Source organism: Thamnophis elegans, chromosome 12 (assembly GCF_009769535.1).
Source record: "Thamnophis elegans isolate rThaEle1 chromosome 12, rThaEle1.pri, whole genome shotgun sequence".
NCBI lineage: Eukaryota > Metazoa > Chordata > Lepidosauria > Squamata > Colubridae > Thamnophis > Thamnophis elegans.
In genome coordinates, this window is record NC_045552.1 from 43955760 (window position 1) to 43969895 (window position 14136).

A 14136-nucleotide genomic window follows, 5' to 3' on the forward strand; every position below is an offset into this window, starting at 1 on the left:
ACTACTGAGAGGTATTTCTGCCCCACTTAACGATTTAGACATTAGAGACCACAAGCAATGCTCTATATAACTGAACATCTTCAGAAATTCTTCAGAAAGAAGCAAAACTTCTTCAGACAACCAGTTTACCCAATATGGATGAAGCCAAAATGGAGCTGGTTTATTTATGGACTTATTGACATGAACTTTGCCCATGTTTTAGGACTTTGATCCTGGTTGATGTTCTGATGAGTTCAATTAGTAAGCCTAGTTTTTTTTTAACAGATTAACAGAGTTGGAAGGGACCTTGTAGGTCATCTAATCCAACCCCCTGCCCAAGCAGGAAACCCTACACTATTTTTGACAGATGGCAGTCCAATGTCTCCTTGAAATCTTCCAGTGATGAAGCTCCCATAACTTCCGAAGGCAACTTCTGTTCCATGGGTTGATTGTTCTCACTGTCAGAAAATTTTTCCTTATTTCCAGGTTGAATCTCTCCTTGGTCAGTTTCCGTCCATTGTTCCTTGTCTGGCCTTCAGATACTTTGGAAAACAGCTTGACCTCCCTCCTCTCTGTGGCAGCCCCTCAAAATTTCAGCTTTCTCCTCTAGGATTTTCATTACCAAAGTCTGTAACATTCAGATCTGCAAACCCGTCAGTCCTAATTCTGCGAGAGCCAAGAGTGACATCCTCATGTTGGGCCTTTTCTGAATAAATCTCGTATTTATCTCACTTGAGGACTGCAGTTCCAGTTTCCTACAACTGAAATCTCCTTTGAACAGAGTCACTCCCAATTCTGTTTAATTAACCATAGGCTGCATCGTGTAAATCTTATTTTAATTGGGAGTTGCGTGTTTCTGGCCTTGAGGCAACTCTCTGTTTCGCCCTGTCCAGTACTGCAGCTCCATTTATGTAATTCAGAGGACAGTAGAGGATATAGTCAACTTGGAACAGCCTAAAGGGAAACATGCAAGCAGGGACATCCATGCTTGGTGAGAAGATAATCTGCCAGCGTTGATTTTCCCTAGGCAGACGGAACGACGGCAGGTGGAAGGAGATGGGATTCATCCTAAGTGAGATGGTTGCTCCCAGATTCTGTCTTCTAGGGTCTTTCTTCTTCTTCTCCTCAATGCCAAGGACTGCCAGTTTCCAGAACACTACAGTTCTGGAGTCTCTGGGTGAAACAAACTGGGAGACCAATTGGACAAATGAATCCAAAGATGCTGCAGGCTTCTTCGATTATCAGCATGTCCAGGTTCCCTTTGAGATTACGTTGTGGATCTTGTTGGCTTCCTTGGCCAAAATAGGTATGTTTCTGAAATGCAAAGAGTGATTTCTAAACAGAGATTTTTGGGAGGCAGTCCAACTACAGGACAGGACAGTAACAACTAGGGCAAAAAAGTCATAAAATGGGACAAAACTCATTTAATGACTGCCTTGCTCAGTAATGAAAATTTGGATTCAACTGTGGTCATATGCTGAGGACCCACCTGTATTTATTTCGGTATTATTCATTATGTATATTAATAAGCTTAGAAAATTATTTTTGAGGACTGAAGAAAAAATATTGGTGTAGCTTAAAGAGCTGATGTACAGTTTGTGAAATTTGTGAGACTAAAATTTACAGTTGTTGTAACATTTGTGAGAAATTTTCACTGATGCTGCCTTCTTCTGGAGTATCACATTGTGTGTTCCAGGAAAGATATTATCACGTAGAGAGCTTCTGCAGTCAATGTCCGCAAAAAGCACCATATTTAACAAACATTTATGCACATATATAGGAAAGTATATAACTCTATATCTTTGCAACAATTCTTTGAGTTGTATTGCATTATTTGGGTACAACGGTTTGCACAGATATATTATACCGTTTTTACGACTGCTGAAAATTCAGGAACTTTGTCTTACATCAAGATTCTACAGGTGAATGTAAAATAAATATTATTGTTCTCCATTTGTTGGTTATGTATTACATTTTTTAAAGAACTTAGTAATATTTGTGACAGTGGATTTTCAAAATAAAGCCTTAGTAAGACCACCCCTAGAGTATTGAGGTTGAGGTTTATTGGATTTATATGCCGCCCGTCTCCCAAGGACTCAGGGCGGCGTACAACATAAAAGAAAACACATGTTACAAAAATTAAAAGGGACATTAAATAAAGTATCCCAAAAAACCCCCAATTGATATTTACAATAAAATTTTAAAAATTAAATTAAAATTAACAACTAAATTAATCCTGTATTTTATTCTAATCAGGCCAGATGCTAATCAGATGCAAAACTTATCAATCAGAAGACCGGCTTGCTGGAAAAGCCAACTTTTTAGGGTGCGTCGGAAGGCCCAGAGGTCGGGGATTATGCGAAGCTCCGGGGGCAGCTCATTCCAGAGGGAAGGCGCTCCCACAGGGAAGGGTCTCCCCCTGGGGGTCGCTAGCCGACACTGTCTGGCACCCTGAGGAGGCCAACTCTGTGGGATCGCACTGGACAGTGGGAGGCTACTGGTTTTGGTCACCCCACTATAAAAAGATGTTGAGACTCTAGAAAGAGGACAGAGAAAAACCACCAGGATGATTAGGGGACTGGAGACAAAAACATACACTGAACGGTTGCAGGAACTGGGCATGGCTAGTCTAGTGAAGAGAAGGACTAAGGGAGACATGATAGCAGCCTTCCAATATTTGAGGGGCTGCCACAGAGAGGAGGGGGTCAACCTTTTTCCAAGGCACCCAAAGGCCAGACAAGGAACAATGGATGGAAACTGAACAAGGAGAGATTCAATCTGGAAATAAGGATAGCTTTTCTGACAATGAGAGCAGTCAACCAATGGAACGGCTTGCAGGAGTTTCATCACTGGAAGCTTTCAAGAAGAGACTAGAGTGACATCTGTCAGAAATGGTGTAGGGTCTGCTTGGGCGAGGGGTTGGACTGGATGACCTACAAGATACTTTCCAACTCTGTTAATGTGTTAAAAATTTTTTGGCTAGAAACAAAAACATTTGTTACGTTAAAAATATTTTCTAGAAATCCTGTGATTTGCGTAAGATTAGGGAAATGTACAGAATTGCACAGAATTATGCAACTTTGATTTCTAAGCTTCCAAATTGTTTCTCACTTAGCTAATTTCAAAATTTTAAGACTGACCTAGTGAATTTGGCTTTTCTTAGAAAAGAGCCCCAAATGCTTTTGAATGACCACTGTGTTTTAAAACCAGCTTTCTCCAGCTGGGTCCTCTGAATGAATTCACACATAACTTGAGAAAAAAAAAATCAAATTTAGGATTCCCTAGCCTTGGCTCAATGGCTAAGATGCTGACCTTGTCAATCGGAAGGTTGGCAGTTTGGTGGTTCAAATCCCTAGCACCGCGTAATGGAGTGAGCTCCTGTTACTTGTCCCAGCTTCTGCCAAACTAGCAGTTCGAAACCAGGTAAAAATGCAAGTAGAAAAATAGGGACCATCCTTGGTGGGAAGGTCACAGCGCCTTTGGCATTTAGTCATGCCGGCCACATGACCATGGAGACATCTTTGGACAGTGCTGGCTCTTTGGCTTTGAAACAGAGATGAGCACCACCCCCTAGTATCGGGAACGACTAGCACATATGTGCAAGGGGAATCTTCACCTTTACCTTAGCCTTCCACTCACACTACAGTTGGAATGCAGCCGGTTCAAGTATCCGTCAAACAATGAAACTAAATTATGTTGGGAGTCTTGGGTTTTTCTCAATAATGTCCTCTTATCTTTGTCAGGTTTCCATTTGTTTGAAAAGCTACCATCCGTTGTCCCTGAAAGCTGCCTACTGATCGTGGTTGGCCTTATCATGGGAGGCATAATCTTTGGCTTGAATGACAAGTCACCTCCCGTTATGGACAGTGATATCTTCTTCTTCTATCTCCTGCCCCCCATTGTCCTGGATGCAGGCTATTTCATGCCAAGCCGCCCTTTTTTTGGGAACATTGGAACCATCCTCTTGTATGCCGTGGTGGGCACAATCTGGAACGTCTTTGGCATCGGATTTTCTCTTTACCTGATATGTCAAGCAGATGCCTTCCAGCTGGGGGATATCTCCTTGCTTCATAACCTCTTATTCAGTAGCTTGATTGCTGCTGTTGATCCAGTTGCTGTTCTTTCAGTCTTTGAGGAGATCCATGTCAATCAAAAGCTTCACATTTTGGTATTTGGGGAATCTCTGCTCAACGATGCTGTGAGTGTTGTAAGTATTGAACTATTAGGGTTCAAGTGCATGTCAAAGTATTTATCTCAAAGGCTTCAACATAAGATGATCTTTTCCTTAAATCAGCCTTTTGCATGCTGGCTGGAGGAAGTCTTGGTGTTGAAGTCCAGGTGTCTTGAAGGTTGTTGCGTCCTGCCAGTGGCAAGGGGAGCTGGCAGCAGATTCGGACAGTGAGGAGGTTGGGGAGGAAGATGGGCCAGTCCTGGAGTCTGGGGAAGGCTCTGAAGAGGGCTCAGTGTTGGAGGCAGAGAGGGGGCCAGAGCAGAGGTGGTTTGCTACAGGTTCACACCGGTTTGGGCAAACTGGTAGTGGACATTAGGACTGGGTTGCCGAACTGATAAGGACGGCTGGCTGGCCACGCCCCCGAACCGGTTCCCAGGTCACCCATGCCATTGCTAGCATATTTTTTACTCGTTTTATAATGTTATGCACATGCACTGAAAAATTAACAAGCAACTGTGAAACCCACCCCTGGGCCAGACGTGTATGCCAGTTATCAGCTACCTTCCAAGTTAGACATCAGTGAGGCAGATGAACAGCTGGAGCCTGTTCCCAGTGTGCGCATGCGCAGAGTTGCCAGACGAAGGGAACAGCTAAAGAACAGGGGTCGACTTGAGAGTAAGGCCACAGGTGGACGATGAATGGCCCCTCTCAGAGGAAATCAAAGAAGAGTGAAAGGGGAGTGGAGTTTGCAGGAGACAATTAGTTCACTTCATTGGTTCGTGACTCTCCGAGACTCCTTGCCAAGTTTTGCAGATATTGGCCTGGCAGCTCTCCAAGCCAGATAAGGTCTGTGACCCTAAATCCTCCCTTGAAAGACTTTGCTGGATGTGAATGAGCAGAATTCACAGCAAATTAATAAAAGGGGTTTTTGTCGGGACAAGGAGTTTGCTTCATGCTCTTGGGAAGCCTAATTCAGAACAAACACGCCCAGTTTCAGAAACCCTGCTTTACAGGAAGAGAAGTGGATATTTATTTAGGAGTGGATATTTATTTAGAAATGGATATTTATCTGACCTATTTCTTCTTCTCCTTCACATCTCTTTGGCTTCTCAGACTGGCATTAGATCCCAGGATTTTTTTCATGGGACTTTCTCTGATTGGAAGGTGTGGGCCTCCATAAAGATTTAGAAATATATAATAAAAAGAATGGCAAGCATACTTCCACTACTTTGCAACAATAAATTATGCAAAAACAAACAAAACAAAACAAAAAACCCCTAGGCTAGAAAAAACTTAAAAGGTCTTTTCATATATCCTAAAAATAAGGTAGAAAACAAGAGCCCATTTCTCCAAGGAAGATAACTTTGGAGAAATCTGGAAGGGATATTCTGGCATTTTATTTTTCTTGGGAAAAACAGCATCACTTCCGTTTTCGTTTCAGGTGCTTTACAGGCTGTTCCGCTCCTTCTGTGAAATGCCAACCATCAGAACTGTAGATGTGTTTGTGGGCATTGGGAAGTTTTTTGTAGTTGGCATCGGTGGGCTTTTGGTAGGCCTTCTCTACGCTGTGACTGCAGCCTTCACCACTCGCTTTACCAAAAATATCTTGGTGATTGAACCTCTTTTCGTCTTCCTCTACAGCTACTTATCCTATCTCACTGCAGAAATGTTCCATCTCTCTGGCATTGTGGCGTAAGTAAAATGGAAGCTGAAAATGGCTTCCGAAATTCAGTATTGACCAGAATGAATCTTAGTTTGAAAGTTTCAGCACCATCGTGGTAGCCATTAAGGTCTGAGCCTCAACACATTTTGGAAAAAAAAATAGGGACAAAAACAAGTTTTAGGAAGTGATAATAAATAGATAGAATGCAGTTCTCATCAGTTTTTTTTTAAAAAAAAACTAGAAACACAGAACTCAGAAGTGTGAGAACTTGCTTTCAGTTTCCAGTGATTCAGCTGTGTTTTGAACTCACCCACTGCCTTAAATTTTAGGGATAGTTTCCTCCCAAATTTTCTTCCCCCTACAGAGAGAGTTGTTGATTTTTTTAAAGAGTTCCTTTCCAATGGCTTTAGACTTTCTACTGCATTCCTTTCACTGGTCTTCCTAACAGCCCCTGATGACCATACTTACCAAATGGCATCTGTGAAATATCCATTTGTCTGTCTGTCTGTCTTGCTGTGTGTGTGTTCCAGCATAACTATGGAACGCCTCAGACAATTTCAACTAAACTTGGTACAGAGATGACTTACTCTCTGGAATAAAATACCGTGGGGGGTGGGGGTGGGTGGCTAAAATACCCCTAACGCCCCTTAGGGTGTGTGTTCTATTAAGATACAGCCTGTTGTGCCTTAAAATGGCTTCTACTGTACTGCTGTAAAATGGCTTCTACTGTACAGCGCAGTGGAGTTGCCATGGTAGTGGCTTCACAGCCCTCCACAAGGGGGCTCCCTCTGGTAAGGAGGAAAATCCAACATTAGAAATTATGTTTGGTCCAGACATTTTCAACAACATCAGGGCTTTTCCTGTCTAATATAGGATTAGGATAAATAAATACCTGGGCAACTCCAGGTTATCAGCTAGTAATGGATTAAAGTTACAGTGAGACAGGTTCTGACTGAATGTCAGAAGAAACTTGAAGAAACAGAAGTGATAGAACCACCATCCATCCACAGAGATGTTGAGAGAGAGAGAGAGAGAGAGAGAGAGAGAGAGAGAGAGAGAGAGAGAGAGAGAGAGAGAGAGAGAGAGAGAGCTTTTCCTCCTTGCATTGAGATTGTACTCAATGACCGCAAACTAACTTAAGAGTTTTATGAAACAACTGAGATTGCTGGTATCTTGTCAGATTTTGGACACTTATGTGTTGGAAAAAAAATTGGGATGCCTGTCCCATGGCCCAAGATTTCCCAGCCACAAAAGGTTCAAACATTCAAGCCAACACAGTTCTAGGCTGCATAAACAGAGGGATAGAATCGAGATCACATGAAGTCTTAATTCCACTTTATAATGCCTTGGTAAGGCCACACTTGGAATCCTGCATCCAGTTTTGGTCGCCACGATGTAAAAAAGATGTGGAGGATTTTACAAAGAGTGCAGAGAAGAGCAACCAAGATGATTAGGGGACTGGAGGCTAAAACATGTAAAGAATGGTTGCTGGAACTGGATATGTCTAATTTGATGAAAAGAAGGACTAGGGGAGACATGATAGCAGTGTTCCAATATCTCAGGGGTTGCCACAAAGAAAAGGGGGTCAATTTACTCTCCAAAGAACCTGAGGGCAGGACAAGTAGCAATTGATGGAAACTAATCAAGGGGAGAAGCAACTTAGAAATGAGGAGAAATTTCCTGACAATGAGAACAATTAATCAGTGGAATAACTTGCCTCTAGAAGTTGTGAATGCCCCAACACTGGAAGTCTTTAAGAAGATGTTGGATAACCATTTGTCTGAAGTGGTGTAGGGTTTCCTGCCTAGGCATGGGGTTGGACTAGAAGACCTCCAAGGTCCCTTCCAACTCTGCTATTGTATTGTATTGTAAACACCCAAGTTGCTTCCAATCCTTGTTTTGGTATTTTCACATTACTGCAGGTGAGAAGCAACTATCTTTGGAAGTTGAGAATTTTTATTTGGTTCAACTTTTCATTTTCCTATCCTGCTCCGATAAGTTGGCTATGCCCCAACTGAATGGAAAAGGATTGAATGGAAAAGTATTAAATTGTTTCTTTCCCCTCTCCTCAGAATCATATCTTGTGCCTTGGGCATGAAGCGTTATGTGGAAGCTAACATCTCCCTCAAGTCCCACACAACGATTAAATACTTCATGAAGATGTGGAGCAGTGTGAGTGACACCCTCATCTTCATCTTTCTTGGTGTCTCCACTGTTGGGGACAATCACGAGTGGAATTGGCCCTACATTTTCTTCACCCTCATTTTCTGTCTCCTTTGGAGAGCACTGGGTAAGGAGGAGGGAAAACGATCTGCTTCAAGGATGGGCAAATTATCCTCTGATGGGTGGTTGGGGGAGAACCATATTTGCTTTGAAGTGGCAGGCAGAGAGGATGTGGAGAGGCAAGGCGTGGTGCCAGGAGGAAGAACTGAATTTGGTCTGCGATTAAATTGAATTAACATCAAGTTTCAATTCAATGAAATACGGTACTCCTCGTGGATTTAATTTCCCCCCCTCTGTGGTGTTTGAAGTTACAAATTGGCAGGAACATTGAGTAGAGCTCCAAGTACAGCTTTTGGGGAGCGGAGGGAGGGCAGGGGGGGTGTCCAATGCTGGCTAGGAAGGACTATGGAGCAATTGAGAGATTATAGTTTTAGCAAGAGAGGGATAGACCTGGGAAAAATGGGGAAGAAGTTAAAATACATGCATGCATACATATTGGCAAATACATGCATACATGGTCCTTTATTTTTCCTTGGTTTCCCTTCTTCTTCTTCTTCTTCTTCTTCTTCTTCTTCTTCTTCTTCTTCTTCTTCTTCTTCTTCTTCTTCTTCTTCTTCTTCTTCTTCTTCTTCTTCTTCTCCCTCTCCCTCTTCCTCTTCCTCTTCTCCTACCCCTACCCTACCACTACCACTACCACTCCTCCTCCTCCTCCTCCTCCTCCTCCTCCTCCTCCTCCTCCTCCTCCCCCTCCCCCTCCTTCTCCTCCTCCCACCACCATCAACTAATACAGGCAAAATCTTATATGCACTGAGCTCAGCTCTGATGAGGTTTATACAGTGAACTCAAGTCCTAAACCCAGATCAACAAAAATCAGTTGCTCTGCTCCTATTACATCATTTATGTGACATGAGGGCCCGATTCACACCACATGCTAACACAAGGGCTAGGATTGCCCATCATGCTGAACTATAAACTAATCTCACATAAGCCCAGCCTAGCATGCTGGGCACTTCTATCATTCAACACTCTTCAAGACCCTTAAACTCAACCTGGAAGAAGCCATTTTGTTGGTTCTCAGTTGCCACGTGGTATGGGGGGGAGCAAGGGGGAGGCAGATGGAATGCACTGCCAGACACAACACCGATCTATCTCCAGTGGAACACAGTTGCCTGTTCTGAAGTTGCCTTCAGAAATTGTGGGAGCTTCATCGCTGGAGGCTTCCAAGAAGAGGTTGGACGGCCATTTGTCAGAAATGGTGCAAGGTCCCCTGCTTGGGTGTGGGGTTGGACTAGATGACCTACAAGGTCCCTTCCAACTCTGTTAATCTGTGAAATCTCATGGGAAGCAAGGTCATCCCCATAGGTGTCGGATGAGGAGTGGAACTGCCTAAGGAGCCTGCCAATGTACCTAATTGGACAAGGTGACCTGTGACACCTGGGGAGGGAATCGTTTGCTATATTAACTATATAGAAACCATGGGAAATATCCAGAGTTGGTTTTACATGTAACCGTGCCGATATGATGTGTCCAATAAAGAAGTTCTTTGAGAGAGATCTGAGTCTCTGAGTTCTGGTTTGCTTGGGCTCAGAACCTTGATATCTTAATGGAAACAGGGTTTGTGGCAACTCTTACAGGAGTTTGATGGTCTTAATGGGCGATCCTTGGTTTTCCTACCCTTTTAAAAACCGATTGCCTTGCTTCGTCTCTTTTAGGTGTTCTGGTGCTCACCTTCATCATCAACCGGTTGCACATCAATGCAGTTACCCGCAAGGACCAGTTCATTATTGCCTATGGTGGCCTTAGAGGGGCCATCTGCTTCTCCTTGGTGGTTTTGCTCCCTGATTTCCAGAGGAAGAAGCTCTTCACTGCGGCAACCACAGTTGTCATCTTCTTTACTGTCTTTGTACAGGTATTCAAGCATATTTTGGGTCCGGTGGGAAGAATTCTTTTACCCATTGGCATGCACGCACACACACAGAGAAAGAGAGAGACAGAGAAACAGAGAGAGAGACAGACAGAGAAAGAGAGAGACAGAGAAAGAAAGAGAGAGACAGACAAAGAGAGAAAGAGAGAGAGAGAGACAGACAGACAGAGAAAGAGAGAGACAGAGAAAGAGAGAGAAACAGAGAGAGAAACAGAGACAGAGAGAAAGACACACACACACAGAGAGAGAGAGAGACAGAGAAAGAGAGAGAGAAAGAGAGAGAGAAAAAGAGAAGCACAGAGAGAAAAACAGAGAGAAACAGAGACAGAAAAACACACACACACAGACAGAGAAAGAGAGAGGGAAAGAAAGAGAGAGAGAAAGAGAGAGAGAGACAAAGAGAGGGAGGGAGAGAGAGGGACAGAGACAGAGAGAAGAGAGAGAGAGAAACAGAAAGAGAGACAGAGAGAAAGACACACACACACAGAGACAGAGACAGAGAAAGAGAGAGAGTGAGAGAAAGAGAAACAGAGAGAAACAGAGAGAAACAGAGACAGAAAAAGACACACACAGAGTGACAGAGAAAGAGAGAGAGAGAGAGAGAGAGAGAGAGAGAGAGAGAGAGAGAGAGAAAGAAAGGGAGGAGAGAGAGAGAGAGAGATCTGGAACATATTCTTAAATATTTGTTCTGATGTTCATTTTTGACCAATGAGCTGAGATTATAATTCTGATCTAAAATGGGTCAGCAGCCACGTTCTTTGGAAATTCTGAAATATCTCAGTCTCCAACTATTGTCAGGTCCAAAAGATCAGGAGTAAATCAAATAGAATAGAATAATAGAGTTGGAAGGAACTTGGGAAGTCTTCTATCCAACTCTCTGCTTAGGCAGGAAACCCTCCACTGCTTCAGAAGAATGGTTATCTGATCTCTTCTTAAAAACTTCCAGTGTTGGAGCATTTACAATTCCTGTTCCACTGATTAATAGCAATAGCAGTTAGACTTATATACCGCTTCATAGGGCTTTCAGCCCTCACTAAGTGGTTTACAGAGTCAGCATATTGCCCACAACAACAATCCGGGTTCTCATTTTACCCACCTCGGAAGGATGGAAGGCTGAGTCAACCCTGAGCTGGTGAGATTTGAACAGCCAAACTGCCGAACTAGCAGTCAGCTGAAGTAGCCTGCAGTACTGCACTCTAACCACTGCGCCACCTGTCCAACTGTCTGGAAATTTCACCTTAGTTCTAAGTTGCTTCTCTCCTTGATTAGTTTCCACCCATTGCTACTTGTTCTACCTTTGGTGCTTTGGAGAATAGCTTGACTCCCTCTTCTTTGTAGCAGCCCCCGACATACCGGAACACTTCTATCATGTCTCCTCTGGTCCTTCTTTTCATTAAACTAATCATGTCCAGTTCCTGCAACTGTTCTTCATATGTTTTCATAATCATTTTTGTTGCTCTTCTCTGCACTCTTTCTAGAGTTTCACCATCTTTTTAGATCATGGCAACCAAAACTGAATGCATTAAGTTACAGTTGAAGATTTATTGCTTAACTTTATACACAAGAATCTAGTTAGAGATAGATCAGTACTAAATTGGTGCTGGATAATGGTCAATGGGATTATGAGGGCTTTGACTTAGACCATTTGTGGCAACGTAATGATTCTAAACTGATGACATTCTTAACTCCACGCCAGGGTGGGTTCCTCCCAGTTCTAACCTCTTCAATAGAACAGTGCCGTTTAGAACCGGTCCCAGCTCCCTCCCCCCCACCCATCCGCACATCATCAAGATGAAGGGCGAGAGGAGGAATTCTGGGAGTTGAAGTCCACAAGTTTTAAAGCTGTCAAGTTTGAACACCCCTGGGTTTTTTTTTCTAAAGGGTTAGGGGTGCAAGGGTCTTGTAACTTGACAGCTTTAAGACTTGCACACTTCAATGCCAGAGCTCCTGAGCCAACATGACTGGAGGAGGAATTCTGGGAGTTGAAGTCCACAAGTCTTAAAGCTGTCACATTTGAACACCCCTGTTTTTTTTAAAGGGTTAGGGGTGTAAGGGTCTTGTAACTTGACAGCTTTAAGACTTGCACACTTCAATGCCAGAGCTCCTGAGCCAACATGACTGGAAGAGGAATTCTGGGAGTTGAAGTCCACAAGTCTTAAAGTTGTCAAGTTTGAACACCCCTGGGGTTTTTTTCTAAAAGGTTAGAGATGCAAGGGTCTTGTAACTTGACAGCTTTAAGATTTGCATGCTTCAAATGCCAGAGTTCCTGAGCCAACATTTTGGTTGCTAAGCAAGAGCGTTGTTGAGTGAGTTTCACCACATTTTACAAGTTGGCCATGCCCACCCACTCACATGGCCGGCAAGCCACTCCCACCTGGTCACATGGCCAGCAAGCCACTCCCACAAAGCAGGCCACACCTACAGATGAGGTTCTAAATTTTTTGAAAACCCACCACTGCTCCACGCCCAGCTCTACTTGCACTTTTTTATGATATATAATCTCTCAGAGATCTTAATGGAGTACGTGTGCACAGACAATCAGTAGCCAATGAATTGATGTTTTTTCTTAAAAAACTGGATCAACATGCAACTTGCAGAATATCTGAGCAAAACCCCCACCATTCCTAGCCAGCCATTCAGAGAGAAGCAACATAGGAAGTAAGAGATATGGAATTGCAAATTAAGATTGGCTAGCATTTGCAGGGGGATGACTGAGGTCCTCCCCTGTTAAAACCTTCTTATCGCTTCACAATGGTTCCCCCAAGATAAATAAAAAAAAAAACCCATAATAATTGTGAAATGTGAAAATATGAAATTTGGGGAAGTGAAACAGCCAAGCATTATTACTGGAACTGGGTAATTCTTGGGTAATTTCTTTCCATTAGTGAATTGCCTCACAGACTGCTAGTCACAGATTCAGCAATATGTGCAAACATGTTGTATAAAATGGAGGGAGACTGTCTTGATCTATAGCACTGTTTCCCAACTTTGGCCATTTGAAGACGTCTGGACTTCAACACCCAGAATCTCCCCGTTGGCTGGGGAATTCTGGGTGCTGAAGTTCACTGGCCGTAAAGGTTGGGAAATATTTATCTTCAGGATTCAGATGGAAAGAGGGATTGAGCTAGCCATATTTTGGATTTGCATGTATGTGCAAGCAAATAATAATTGCTTCACATACAGCTAAATGGGAAGCTGGGTAGCTGCAGTGCAAAGTTTTAACCTTCAGCATTGTATTTATGCTGCCTATTATTTTTCTTGAAGCAACGGGGTGCTCAGAAAATACCAGTGGAGGGAGGCTTCACCCAAGGGCTTTCTGCAGAAACTGGCCTACTGTAGGGGAAGGAGTGGCAGAACTTGGAGGAGGAGTTAAAAGTGGAATCAAACTAGAATCTTTACATAGTCACAAGCAATAGCAATTCTGTAGCACAGGGGTAATCAACCTTTTTATACCTACCGCCCACTTTTGTATCTCTGTTAGTAGTAAAATTTTCTAACCGCCCACCGGTTCCACAGTAATGGTGATTTATAAAGTAGGGAAGTCAATTAAAATTGAAAAAGGAAAGTGCTTCAGTATCGGACAAAACCTGTACCACCCACCATGAAAGCTGGAACGCCCACTAGTGGGCAGTAGGGACCAGGTTGACTACCACTGCTGTAGCACTTCGACTTATATACCGCTTCACAATGCTTTACAGCCCTCCCTAAGCAGTTTACAGTGTCAGCATCTTGTCCCCAACAATCTGGGTTACCAACCTCAGAAGGATGGAAGGCTGAGTCAAGCTTGAGCCAGTGAGAATCAAACTCCTGGCAGTGGGCAGAATTAGCCAAAAATAAAGCATTCTAATCACTGGGAAGGAAGGAAGGGAGGGAAGGATGAATGGATGGATGGAGAGAGGGAGGGAGGGAGGGAGGAAGGAAGGAAGGAAGGAAGGAAAGGCAATAGCAATGGAAATAGCATTCAGACTTATAAACTGCTTCACAGTACTTTACACCCCTCTCTAAGTGGTTTACAGAGTCAGCCTTTTGCCCCCAACCATCTGAGTTAGGGGTGGGTTCCAGCAGCCACTACTGCTAGTTCACTCATGGGTGTGTATCAGTGATGGGATTCAGCCAGTTCGCACCACTCCGGGAGAACCGGTTGTTAACTTTCTGAGCAGTTTGGCAAACTGGTTG

At 43.4% G+C, this 14136-nt stretch overlaps 1 protein-coding gene across 1 annotated transcript in view; it reads left to right on the top strand.

Annotated features, from left to right (window-relative positions):
* The first annotated feature begins 1107 nt into the window (after nt 1–1107).
* LOC116516131 (sodium/hydrogen exchanger 2-like) overlaps nt 1108–14136 on the top strand; it is a 36665-nt gene continuing 23636 nt past the window's right edge. The window contains 5 exon segments of the mRNA XM_032228536.1: nt 1108–1285; nt 3723–4186; nt 5592–5842; nt 7886–8103; nt 9749–9945. Coding sequence (XP_032084427.1) covers nt 1108–1285; nt 3723–4186; nt 5592–5842; nt 7886–8103; nt 9749–9945 — 1308 coding nt within the window.